Source organism: Aedes aegypti, chromosome 2 (genome assembly GCF_002204515.2).
Source record: "Aedes aegypti strain LVP_AGWG chromosome 2, AaegL5.0 Primary Assembly, whole genome shotgun sequence".
NCBI lineage: Eukaryota > Metazoa > Arthropoda > Insecta > Diptera > Culicidae > Aedes > Aedes aegypti.
In genome coordinates, this window is record NC_035108.1 from 123,366,864 (window position 1) to 123,378,974 (window position 12,111).

Consider the following 12,111-nt stretch of genomic DNA (forward strand, 5'->3'; position numbering starts at 1 on the left):
TTTTGATCCACTAGGTCTGGTGTCGCTTATCGTGGTTCACGGAAAAATCCTCGTTCAAAAATCGTGGCGAGCAAACATCGGGTGGGACGATAAAATCGACGAAGATCTACTCAAACTGTGGCGTCGGTGGACAGAACTACTGGGGCAGCTCGACACAGTTCGCATACCACGGTGCTACTTCCCAGGGTACCTTCCGGAAAGCTACGAGTCTTTGCAGCTACATATTTTTGTAGATGCGAGCGAAGAGGCGTACGTGGCAACCGCCTTCTTCAGGATCGTTGACCAGTCCCAAGTTCGCTGCGCTCTGGTAGCTTCAAAGACCAAAGTTGCCCCACTGAAATTACTATCAATTCCCCGTCTTGAGCTCCAGGCTGCGTTACTAGGAGCCAGATTGGCGAAGTCCGTGGCGGAAAACCACACACTGCGAATCAAACAACGCTTCTTCTGGGGTGATTCCTCCACTGTCCTTTCTTGGCTACGCTCGGACCATCGAAGATATCGACAGTTTGTAGCGTACCGCGTATCGGAGATCTTGGACACTTCGAAGGTCGACGAATGGCACTACGTTCCCTCACACCTAAACGTGGCAGATGACGCCACTAAGTGGAAAGAACGACTCCAGATCAGCAACAGTCATCGCTGGTTCTGTGGACCAGACTTCCTATACGAGCCTCAGAACCTTTGGCCAAAACAGGAGGCGCAATCTACCTCAACTACGGAGGAACTGAGACCAATCCACGTACATCGTGAAGTCCGGAAAGAACAAGTGGTACAGTTCTGTCGCTTTTCTAAGTGGGATCGTTGTCTACGATCAGTCGCCTATGTTCACCGATTCATTGACCAGCTGAAGCGGAAGCGGAATAAAGAAGAATCCGATGTAACTGCCATCCTTACTCGAGAAGAACTTCAGCGAGCGGAGCAGACGATCATCAAGCTGGCACAGTTTGAAGTTTTTGGAGATGAGGTGATGACGATGCAGAACAACCAGTCTCTACCAGTGGATCAACAGCAGCGCTTCGAAAGTTCAAGCAAACTGTATAAACTGTCTCCTTTTTTGGACAACCAAGGCGTAGTTCGAATGGAAGGACGAATCGATGGGTTCTCTGATGCTACCTTCGACTTCAAGTACCCCACTGTGCTACCGAAGGACCACTACGTTACCCAGCTCATCATTGACTCGTACCATCGACGGTACAAACATTCCAACGGAGAAACAGCAGTGAATGAAATGCGGCAGAAATACCACTTGTCGGAGATGAGAGCAGCATTTCGGAAGATCGGCAAATCTTGCATGTGGTGCAAGATCTACAAGGGACACCCGCAGTTCCTAGAATGGCACCACTACCGGAGGCAAGAGTCACTCCCTGCATCAGGCCGTTCAGCTTCGTTGGAGTGGATTACTTCGGCCCGCTGTTGGTCGTCCAAGGTCGTCGTGAAGTGAAGCGATGGATCGCACTCTTTACCTGTCTGACAATCAGGGCGATCCATCTCGAAGTCGTCACCAGTTTGTCGACGGAGTGCTGCAAGATGGCATTACGACGATTCATAGCACGGAGGGGGGCACCTTCGGAGATCTACAGTGATCGGGGGACAAACTTTGTTGGAGTCAGCGGCGAATTAAGTAAGCAAGTAAGAGCAATCAACCAAGAGCTGGCATCGACATTCACTAATACGGTCACTCAATGGCGCTTCAATCCTCCAGCTGCACCACATATGGGGGGGTCTTGGGAGCGCATGGTTCGGTCGGTGAAGTGTGCATTGGCTTCGCTATCGGTCGAGCGCAAACCTAGCGAGGAAGTCTTGGTCACGTTGCTGGTGGAAGCTGAGTCGATGGTGAATTCGAGGCCGTTGACCTACATGCCGCTCCAGACTTCGGAGCACCCGGCACTTACTCCGAACTGCTTCCTCATGCTGAGTACTAGCGGGGTGAACCAGCCTTCAACCCAACTTGTGGACGATAGACAGGCTCTACACACCAGTTGGTTCCTGTGCCAGCGCTTGCTGGACCAATTCTGGACGCGCTGGGTGAAGGAGTATCTGCCCACTATCACCAGACGAACCAAATGGTTCGTAGACACCAGACCGGTCTCTGCCGGTGATCTGGTGGTCATCGTGGATGATAGAGTCCGCAACGGATGGATAAGGGGACAAGTTCTACGCGTGTTCCCTGGACGAGATGGCAGATGTCGCAGTGCAAACGTACAGACAGCAACTGGTGTACTACGGCGACCGGTGGCAAAACTAGCCGTCCTAGATGTTGGTGGTAATGCTCGAGAGGACACGGAGCAATACGGGTCGGGGAATGTTCAGGACGGCGCCCTATCGTCCGAATAATTTCTCACCGTGTACCTGCTGCCAACTGTTAGAAACGAAGAAAAAACTCCACCGATGACTTCGCAGCCGATCGTTCGAAAAACACAAAACAGTAAGAAACAGATAGCCTACTAGACACACACGAGAAACACAGTTTGAGACGGTCAGTGAATAACAGTGAAATAATTTACAGATTGTTGGACAGGATTCACACAAAAAAGGGACTAAAATTGTAAGCTAAACATTAAATTTGTTATTCTACTTATATCTAAATCATGCAAACTATGAACTAAATTGTAAAATTTCCTATTCATGCAAAATTGAACTTATGAACTATTTTTATGCTTAAAACTAATGAAATTAATAAATTTTGCAGCTAAAAGCAACTCCACAACCCAAAATACGAGTTCGCTCTTTGGATTGTCCGAAAATTCATCACCTGTCGCAACAACATCATCAAAACACAATGTCAAAATTCATATTTATATTTTCAAATTTATTTTTGTACACTATAAAAATGATAATATTTATCATAAATGGGTAACACGAACCCATAAAATCAATATTTTTCGAATTATGAATTTAGTGGCTTAAGTGTCCGGTACTGGGGGATCTCCCCTTATATAGAACCAATGTGTATGTATATGTGCGTTTCGTGACGATTTGCTCTCCAGATACGTTAGTCTGGAGCATTATCATCAGCTGTCAGTCATTCCAACTAACGGGTCGGATTCGCTAGATGGAAGGCAGTCATGTTCCAACCAGCGAATCCCCGCTGTACAAATAATCAGATTTTTAGTGTTATTTCAAGAATCAGTCAGTTCTGAAAGAAGAACATCCTTAACCCCTCAACCGGCAGCTTCATTTTTTACCGCTCAAAATATATTCGAATCGCGATAACATTTTTGTTTCTCGATGTTTATGCACCATTTTGCACATGATCTCAAAAAACTCTTCTAGTTTAAGAATCTGTGTTGATATTAATCATTGGTGATCTAGTTTTGAAGATATTCCGATGTTCCTTGGGGGACCGACATTCTCCATATAAAATGTCTATGGCGGCCATTTTGTTTTTAATTAATTTATCAAAAAAATAAAACGTGTACTATACAATGGCAGGTAATAAGGAGCTACTCTGAAAAAAATATACAAATCGGTTCAGTATTCTTGGAGAAATCTGAAAATTACGAAATGAGTTTTTTTAGAGTTTTCAAGATTTTTATTTGTCCATCATGGTACCAGAAACATAAAGGCTCATTACTCAAAGACGGCTGCACCAAATTGCTTTATTTTTTCACAACATACTCACAATAATGTATTATTCCGAGAAATGAATATCCTCCTTTCTCCTTTCTGGCGTTACGTCCCAACTGGGACAAAGCCTGCTTCTCAGATTAGTGTTCTTATGAGCACTTCCACAGTTATTAACTGAGAGCTTTCTTTGCCGATTGACCATTTTTGCATGTGTATATCGTTTGGCAAGTACGAAGATACTCTATGCCCTGGGAAGTCGAGAAAATTTCCTTTACGAAAAGATCCTTGACCAGCGGAATTCGAACCCACGACCCTCAGCATGGTCACGCTGAATAGCTGCGCGTTTACCGCTACGGTTATCTGGGCCCCAATATACGAATACGATAAAAATTCTGTAGTCTGAGATATTTACGTGAGTTATGGTACGCGTCGGTTCCCCAAGGAATTTTGGAATATCTCCAGATCCAGATGACCAATTTTCAATATCAACACATATTTTAAAACTAGAAGAGTTTTTTGAGAGTTTGTGAAAAAATGGTGCAAAAATAGAGAGAAACAAAAAAGTTATCGTGATTTGAATATTTTTTTAGTGGTAAGAAATGAAGCTGCCGGTAGAGGGGTTAATCATCCACAATTATTAATTTCTCTGCTAGCGATAATAGCCACTAGTAGATGTTTTCGCTTCGCGTTTGTAGTTAGCTTTTGACAGTAACTAAACGGTTTAAGACTTATTCGTTCTTCTACTGGATCGAGTTGAACCGATACCTGAAAAAGAAAAAAAATCTGTGTAATCTAGAATTCACAACTTTGTCCGGAATTACCGGGTCTATTTGATCATTCCCTTGGAGCTCTAATATAGTAACAAACATGACGTTCGGTGACATCATAAAAATAAACAAATTAACTAGCTTATCAGTTATTGGGCGACACTTATGAATCCTACATATCAGCGTTGTAGCAATTTGATTTTTTTATTCGTGATTCGGCCAAACGGCGTTCGACCAAATGGCTGGAAACCGAAAAATATTATCCCCATTCTGCAATAGATCTTGTGAGGAATCTGTCAATAAATATTATGGAACTCAAAAGTTATATTATTCGTAAAGAGACCTGATATGGAATTGCTCCACATATTCGCCAAGAAGTCCTTCTTATTTCTACATTCTACATTCCTTAGATTCTTCAATATATTAAAGAGTTTATTCCAAACACCATTCCTGGGAGTAAATCGCTTAAAACACAAAAAAATGCTTCATGTGTTGTTTCAGTAATTTTAGTAAAGAACAAATGAGGAAGTTCACAGGAATTCTGCCAAGTATTTTTCTAAGATGGTTTACTTTCGGAAATTTTTCTACACATATTTTTTTTTTGAATTTCCCCATTCCCCCCCAGCAATTGATTTTGACAACTCTGTCAGGATACTTCCATAGAACTTCAATGTAATCCTTCAAAAACAAATTTTCCTATTTTTTTCTAAAAGTTTTTTCAGAGATCCCTCTGAAAACTCCTCCAGAGATCCTCCAAGAAATTATTCCAGAAACCTATCCAGTAGTTTGCCTAGGCAGTTTTATACATTATCCTAGAACTTTATCCAGTATATAGTATATTTGTTCTTGTTAGTAATGTTATGTTATTGTTCTTCTTCGAGGAAGTTTGCAATACAGATAAATGGAATTTATTTAGGAATTTTTCCTGTATATTTTTCTAAGCACTTCTTCCCGGATTATTCTAGGAATTACATAAAAATACTGTTACAATTTCTGCACATATTTCTCCAAGCAATTATGTTGAACTGCGTCAGAGTTTTTTTTTTCCAAGGATGCAATCTAGAAATTATCCCTGGAATTGTTTCAAAGACTTGGTTAAAAGTTTCTCAAACATTCTCATAGAGATTTAGGTAATTCCTCAAATATTGTAATAGAAATTTCAAAAATTCCAATTATTTTACCACTAATACATCAGGTGTTGTTCTTTGATTACCTCTTGTGATTTCCCGAGTAACTACTTTTATATTTTCTTCTCTGGATTCCTTCTAATATATAACATGAATTCTTACAAGGATACATTACGAATTATCCAATCTTCATCCAATGCTTACACCGAGATTTACCACAGTGTGGACCAGATTATGTCAGCCCCTTGATGAATTTTTGGCTGACAAAATCGGCAACCTGACCAAATCGTTTGTTCCAGTTTATCAACTATTGACGTGTTAATATTGGTTTGAGTAGTGTTTGTTCCGTTGAATCTGCTGCATGCTCTTTTGATGGCAAGCGACGGAATTTGGATCAATTGTGTCCGGTTCGCGTTTTTTCGGAAGAAAAAAAAAACGAAAACAAAGTGTGCGGGTGAAAAAAAGAATCGACGCGTCAGTAGTTTTTGGTCCGTTGAATCTGTTGCATGCTCCTTTATGGGTGAGCGATGGAATTCGGATCGTGTCCGGTCCGCATAGTAACCGAACTATCGGTATCGATCATCCGTGTATATGTTCACGTATTCATTTAAAATTACATCTTTATCGTTTACCAAAACGAATCCTTTCTAATATCCAAACTCCCATTGTTTTCTTGTGGAAATGCAGAGGACTCCTCGGCTTCCATAAAGCAAGTAACACGTCAACATTTCCTAAATCGACCTGCATTCGGACGCAGCCGGCGCCGGTATAGTTTGTTATAATAATGAGAGCACCAGTACTTACACATTGAAGATGCTACTGATCCTGAATAGCATCTGTTGGTTCCCTGTGTAAGTACAGATGTTCTTGCAATAACGCAGTAGCAACTGCGGGCGATCAATCATGCTCATGCTCATATTGACGTGTTAATATTGGTTTATGCACCTCATTACCAACAATATATACTTTTAAGAGGAATATGGGTTGAAATCTATACAAATTATTTATCCTATTCATCATATGGAGTATATCTATTTCAAAATTAAAATCGCTACCATTTCCGAATTGATTGAAACTTTTTACATGTATTAGTGATTGCCCGATTTCACATTTGTCTTTATAATTCTGCTGTGTTTCCTCAATCATCTATCAAATAAAACAATCGATATTGGATTGGTACAGAATCTGTACCACAGATACAATAACGTTGTTTTTGTACCAAAAACCGCCAACGCCCCCAAGTTCACCAGAAATCCGTCCGGTGGAAAGATTTTGGGCTATAATGAAGCCCAATGTTCGAAAATCATCCAAGGTGTTTAAAAACGAGCTAGAATTGATGAAAGAATGGATGAAAGTAACCAAAAAGGTTGGCTTCACCATTGCATAAAATGTAATTAGGGGTCTTAAGGGAAAGGTGCGGGCTTTCAGCGAAGGAAAGGACATAAAATACATTATAACGTATTGGTTCATTCCCTGACAGTTTCAAGAAAATCCGACTTCAAATATATTTTTGGCGAACACTTGTGTCTGGTGCATTTTTTCTTCGAGTACAGGCCTTGCCAAAACAGTACTGAAAAGTGATACTTTTCAGCACTATTTCTTTCGGTAGGAAAAGTGCTGAACTACTTCTCAATGGAAAGTTGATTGATTTGCAACGGAATTGCAAAAAGATTTGTTTCTATCTCTATCCGTTTTCATTTTATTAACGTCACTTTAACGCTCAACTTATTGCGTTTTTACAGCTGAATATGCATTTTTTTCAATGCTTTGGCCCATTTTAAATCATTGTCAAGATGCATCTTCATCTTATTCTTGGCATTACTCTTCACTGGGACAGAGATTGCTTCTCAGCTTAGTGTTCAATGAGCACTTCCACAGTTATTACCTGAGAGCTTTCTTTGCAAAAGCTGCCATTTTCGCATTAGCATATCTTGTGGCTGGTACGATGATACTCTATGCCCAGGGAAGTCAAGGAAATTTCCATCACGAAAAGATCCTGAACTGACCGGGAATCGAACCCTGACACTTTCAGCATGGCTTTGCTTTGAAGCCGCAAACTCTAACCATTCGGCTAAGGAAGGTTCAAGATGCATATTAATAATAATATTGAAAATCGCAACAAAAACATAACGCGAGTGTTGCGTTACGGCAATTTGACTCATGATATCATGAGTCCAAATCATGGTGTATTTTCATAAGCTGAAAACACTCTGAAATCATGATATCATGAGTCAAAATCTCTTTTTTGGATTTTGATATCTACCCGTGTAAGAAATGAGGAGGTTGAAATATCCAAATTATGCGTGACGTAGTCTATGGACACTCCCTGCCATCAACTATCATCATATGGGATCAGTTTTAATATAAACACGGTAAAACAAGGCGAAAATTTTCAATTCTGAATAGTCTGAAAAAATCTGGTCAAAAAGTTGACAAAATCGGGTCAGCACTGTACAATTTATTTATGAATTTTGTCGAATAATGAAAAGTTCAAAACTTGGAAAATATGTGTTCTGTATCTAATTTGATGGATCTTGAATATCGAGTTGATTGTATGTTTAAAAGAATTCCAAGAAGCCCTTTTGTGGGTTCTATCCCGTTAGGCCGAATGCCGGTAGACCAAAATGTATGTCACGAAATGGCTTGAGAACGTGTCAACGTTATCACCTGATTCTTTCACTGATGGATTCGACAGAGGATGCGACGTGTTCGTGCGTGAAAATGTTTAGTCTCCGGATAAGTCGGAAATACGTTAGAAAATTAATCTATTATTTTGTATGGGAAATTGCATGATATTTTTCAACAGCCAAGTAGGTAAGACTAAGTTTGCCAGGGTATATATTACTATGATTGATGTTTATAGACATATCTTGGATATCAAAAAAAAAAAGAAGAGCTTGGAGTGTTCCTGAAGAAAAAGCACGAGGATTTTTTATGGAATCTGTTGTCAGACTTTTTGAGAAATACTTAGTAGAATCCAAAAAAAAAAATACTAGAAGTCCAAATATAAGAAGTATATTACTTAAGATTTTTTGCACTCAACGAATTCATGCCCTTTGTTGTTAAAGTTATACATGTGGTAGAAAACATAGAGGAGTTTCTGCAAAAACTGCTTGAAAAGTGCAAAGCAACCAAAAAAATAATCTGAAAACAAATCCTGCCCAAATCACTACATCGATTCTCTGGATTTATTCAAGGAAACATTGAAAAATTATGCTTGGAGAAACTTCACAGTTTTGTTTTTTCTGGAACCATTGTTTGCGGAATCTATTTTAGCAATCCTTAAAGGAGCTGTATAAACGTCTTATAGCCTGAGTAAATAACTAGTCCTAGTGAAATTGCTGATCAATATGAGGTTTTCTAATCCTTTTTTTTATTTCTTCCAATCTAATATTTTCCAACCCGTAATAGTCTGTTACTCAACCAACAAATTAAACGAAGACGCGTTTCGGATTTCTCTTTGCTTACCGAAAAAGAAAAAGGAGGATCGTTGTCTTTCATTGTTTAACGTTATATCCCAAAAGATTTCAAGGGTTGTGTATAATAATCGTTTTTCACGTGGCATTCATGAATGAACTTTTGGGGTTGCTTGATGCATGACGGAAGTCCTAGCTACGCCCATCGATAGCAGTAGCGATAAACACACAGCTATTCAGCTAAGCTGAGGGTCGTGCGCTCGAATCCCACCGGTCGTGGATCTTTTCGTAAGAGGAAATTTTCTCGTCTTCCCAGGGAATAAAGTATCTTCGTACCTTTTAGACGGTATACACATGAAAAAGTGGTCGAATGGCAAAGAAAGTGGAAGTGTTCATAAGAACACTAAGCTGAAAAGCATGCTCTCTATTGGGACAGTACGCCTGAAAGAATATGAAGAAGAACAACTCATTTCTAGTTTTTAAGCTATAATTTCAGTTGTTTAGGTTACTGCTCTTCAAAATACCAATGCATAGGACCACCCTAATTTCACCTGATGTCGAAAAAAGTACTCATCATATGTAACATTTTTGTTCTTAAAAACGATCTTCATGGTCAAAATAGTTCTTTCCTCCTAATTTTACGGTCTGGCCCAAAGTGCAATGCAGGCTACATATTATTTTCCTCAATGGAACAATGCACGAGTCAATTAATTTGACGTTTGAGCGGTGCCGAATTCACTCGTTGCCATGGTCACGTAAATAATACGGCACCGCTAAAACGTCAGATAGTGAACTCGTGCATCGGTCCATTCTGCAATACTCTCATCCACTAGGTATGGACCAGTGCACGAGTTCACGAATTTGACGTTTGAGCGGTGCCAAATTCACTAGTTTCCATGGTCACATAAATAACACGGCACCGCTAAAACGTCAACGAGTAAACTCGTGCATTGGTTCATTGATTAACCCCGATAACCTCCCAATCAGTGTGATCCGCCGAAATTGTCACTCCCCTCGACAACAGCATCAGCTTTCAGGAATCCGCCAGACAATTTATGCCTCATCAATAAAACTGTTTGCCAACGCACCAATTAATTCTTCATTGATTCGGCGATTCGACAGCACTCGGCAGTGGGTTTCGCTGATCGCTTTTTTGGGTGTGCAATTTGGGATCGGGCAGATGACATGTCTCAATTGTGTCGCGTCGCGTCCCAGTCACATGTTATTATGATTAAAAATGCTCAATTTATTTATCATATTTCATTTCTCCTCTCTGCCATTCCAGAAAAGCGCGCGAGTTTACGAATTCATAAACAGCATCGTTAAGGCTGCCAGTGCCATTTTATCGTCGTCGGGTTTGATCACATGTGAAACAGGGTAGAGCCAGAAGAATCCGGACGGCGACAGTTTGAGCATTAATTTGAAGCGATAAAAAAAGAGCAAACGGGGACAGAACCTAGAGCCCGAACCATGCTGCACATCAACGGCCGGCCAGTGGCGTCGACCTGCCACATGGTGGGGCTTCTTATCGTTCTGGCGGCTCTCGTGGCTACCGGCGCTACGATGGGCTGCCCACAGAGTTGCACTTGCCAACAGCGAACGGTGCGATGTGTCAAACAGCAGCTCGATAAGATTCCGGAAATGCCTCTGGATACTAACATGGTGTAAGTACAAGATATGATATTAGTTCAATGTAGCGTTAGAATAGGGTCCGACATCTGACAAGATTGATTATTTACGAAAGCTAGCAGATTGCACTCGATGTGTAATGGCACTAATTATTGGAAAACTATAATGGTATTAAGCATATGATTTTATTACGATTTATTTGCTTTTTTATTTCTTTGATTGAATATGGAGTTTTCTGCTACATTTAATGAAATCGTAAAAGCGCGATCTCAACTGTAAGGCCGTCTTCAGTGTCGTGTACTAGACTCGCCTTGCCGAAATCACAACCTTTGTTGGATGAAAACTAACGGTGTGAGATGAAGACGTAAAACATGATCCATTATGAAAGATCGTATGTTTATTTGTGTGTACAGTGTATACAGATAGGGTAAATGTACCAATAGTTGAGGTACTAAGCACGATTGAACATCATTTAACCGCCTAAATTCAAGAAGCGCAATTAATGTACATGTTAATGTTGTAACGGGAAGTAACGAGCATTAACTTAATGAAGAAAATGATTTCATCGCAGTAACCAACGGCATGTCAGTGAAAAATAATACCTCCACTTTTGGTACACTGTTCCTTCAGTTGCGGTTTATCTTCAATTTGCGTTCTTATGAGTTTTCTTATGAGATCCTCCACTATAGGAACACTTTACCGCAACTATTGGTACAGGTCAGAAAAGTTTAGGCAATTATAGTGATTTTTCATCAGTTTTTAAGCAATTTGAATGCTCTTTCCAACTATTCCGTGTATCAACAAGCCAATGCGTCGATTGGCAGTGTCGGTTCTGTGGCTAATGTAATAAAATCAGTGAAAATGGCACTACCGCAACTATAGGAACACCCACAATTAATGGATCACTTACCCTATAAAGATTTTCACATGATTGGACTGACAGATTCAAAATACTCGACAGGGGAATAAGTCGAGCGCATATATTGTGGGAAACCGGCATGTTAACCAATATCTCAAACTCGTTAGTCTCAACAATACCGGAATCAAAAGAAAATAAGACTCCAGTAGTGGCGTTTTGTCGCTTTTGCACCTTGCACCACCCCAACCCAACGCTAAGCTTAGTCAGTTTATTTCGCATAATAGGGCATCCTTAGAACGAGTCAGTATCTTCCGGTTAAAAGCCGTTAGACTCGCGACTCCATCTGCGCGTGATTATGCTCTTATATGTATGTACATACATATATTCAACAGTGGGTGGTAATATCCTGAGCCTGAAACAGCATCAGACAGACTGCTCTCGTTGAAAATGCATCATGTCTACGGCACATCACAAATATCAGTATCAACAATGACAACAACAACAGCAGCACCAGCATCAGCATTGGTAAGAGTGAGCTTTGTGCAAATATTTGCATATGAATTTCAACTTCGCACAAATAGACGAGAAACTCGCTGCTTTCGCACAGAGCCGTGGCGAGGGTTCATGGCGCCCTTGGCGAACCTCCATCTGAGTCACTATGCCGAAAGTCATTACCCCGAATGAGCCATTACCCCGAATAATGTGAGACACAGTGCAGTATCTTGTTTAACGGACAAAAATGCGTC

The 12,111-nt window shown here is 40.5% G+C and overlaps 1 protein-coding gene across 7 annotated transcripts in view; it reads left to right on the top strand.

Moving 5' to 3' along the window:
• The window catches only part of LOC5575117 (peroxidasin), a 519,729-nt gene that overhangs the window by 75,290 nt on the left and 432,328 nt on the right, over positions 1-12,111 (top strand). For all 7 annotated transcript variants that reach the window (XM_021842192.1, XM_021842199.1, XM_021842193.1 and 4 more), the window contains one exon: positions 10,163-10,541. In XM_021842192.1, coding sequence (XP_021697884.1) covers positions 10,348-10,541 — 194 coding nt within the window. In that variant the 5' untranslated portion in view covers positions 10,163-10,347. The remainder of the gene's footprint in view (positions 1-10,162; positions 10,542-12,111) is intronic.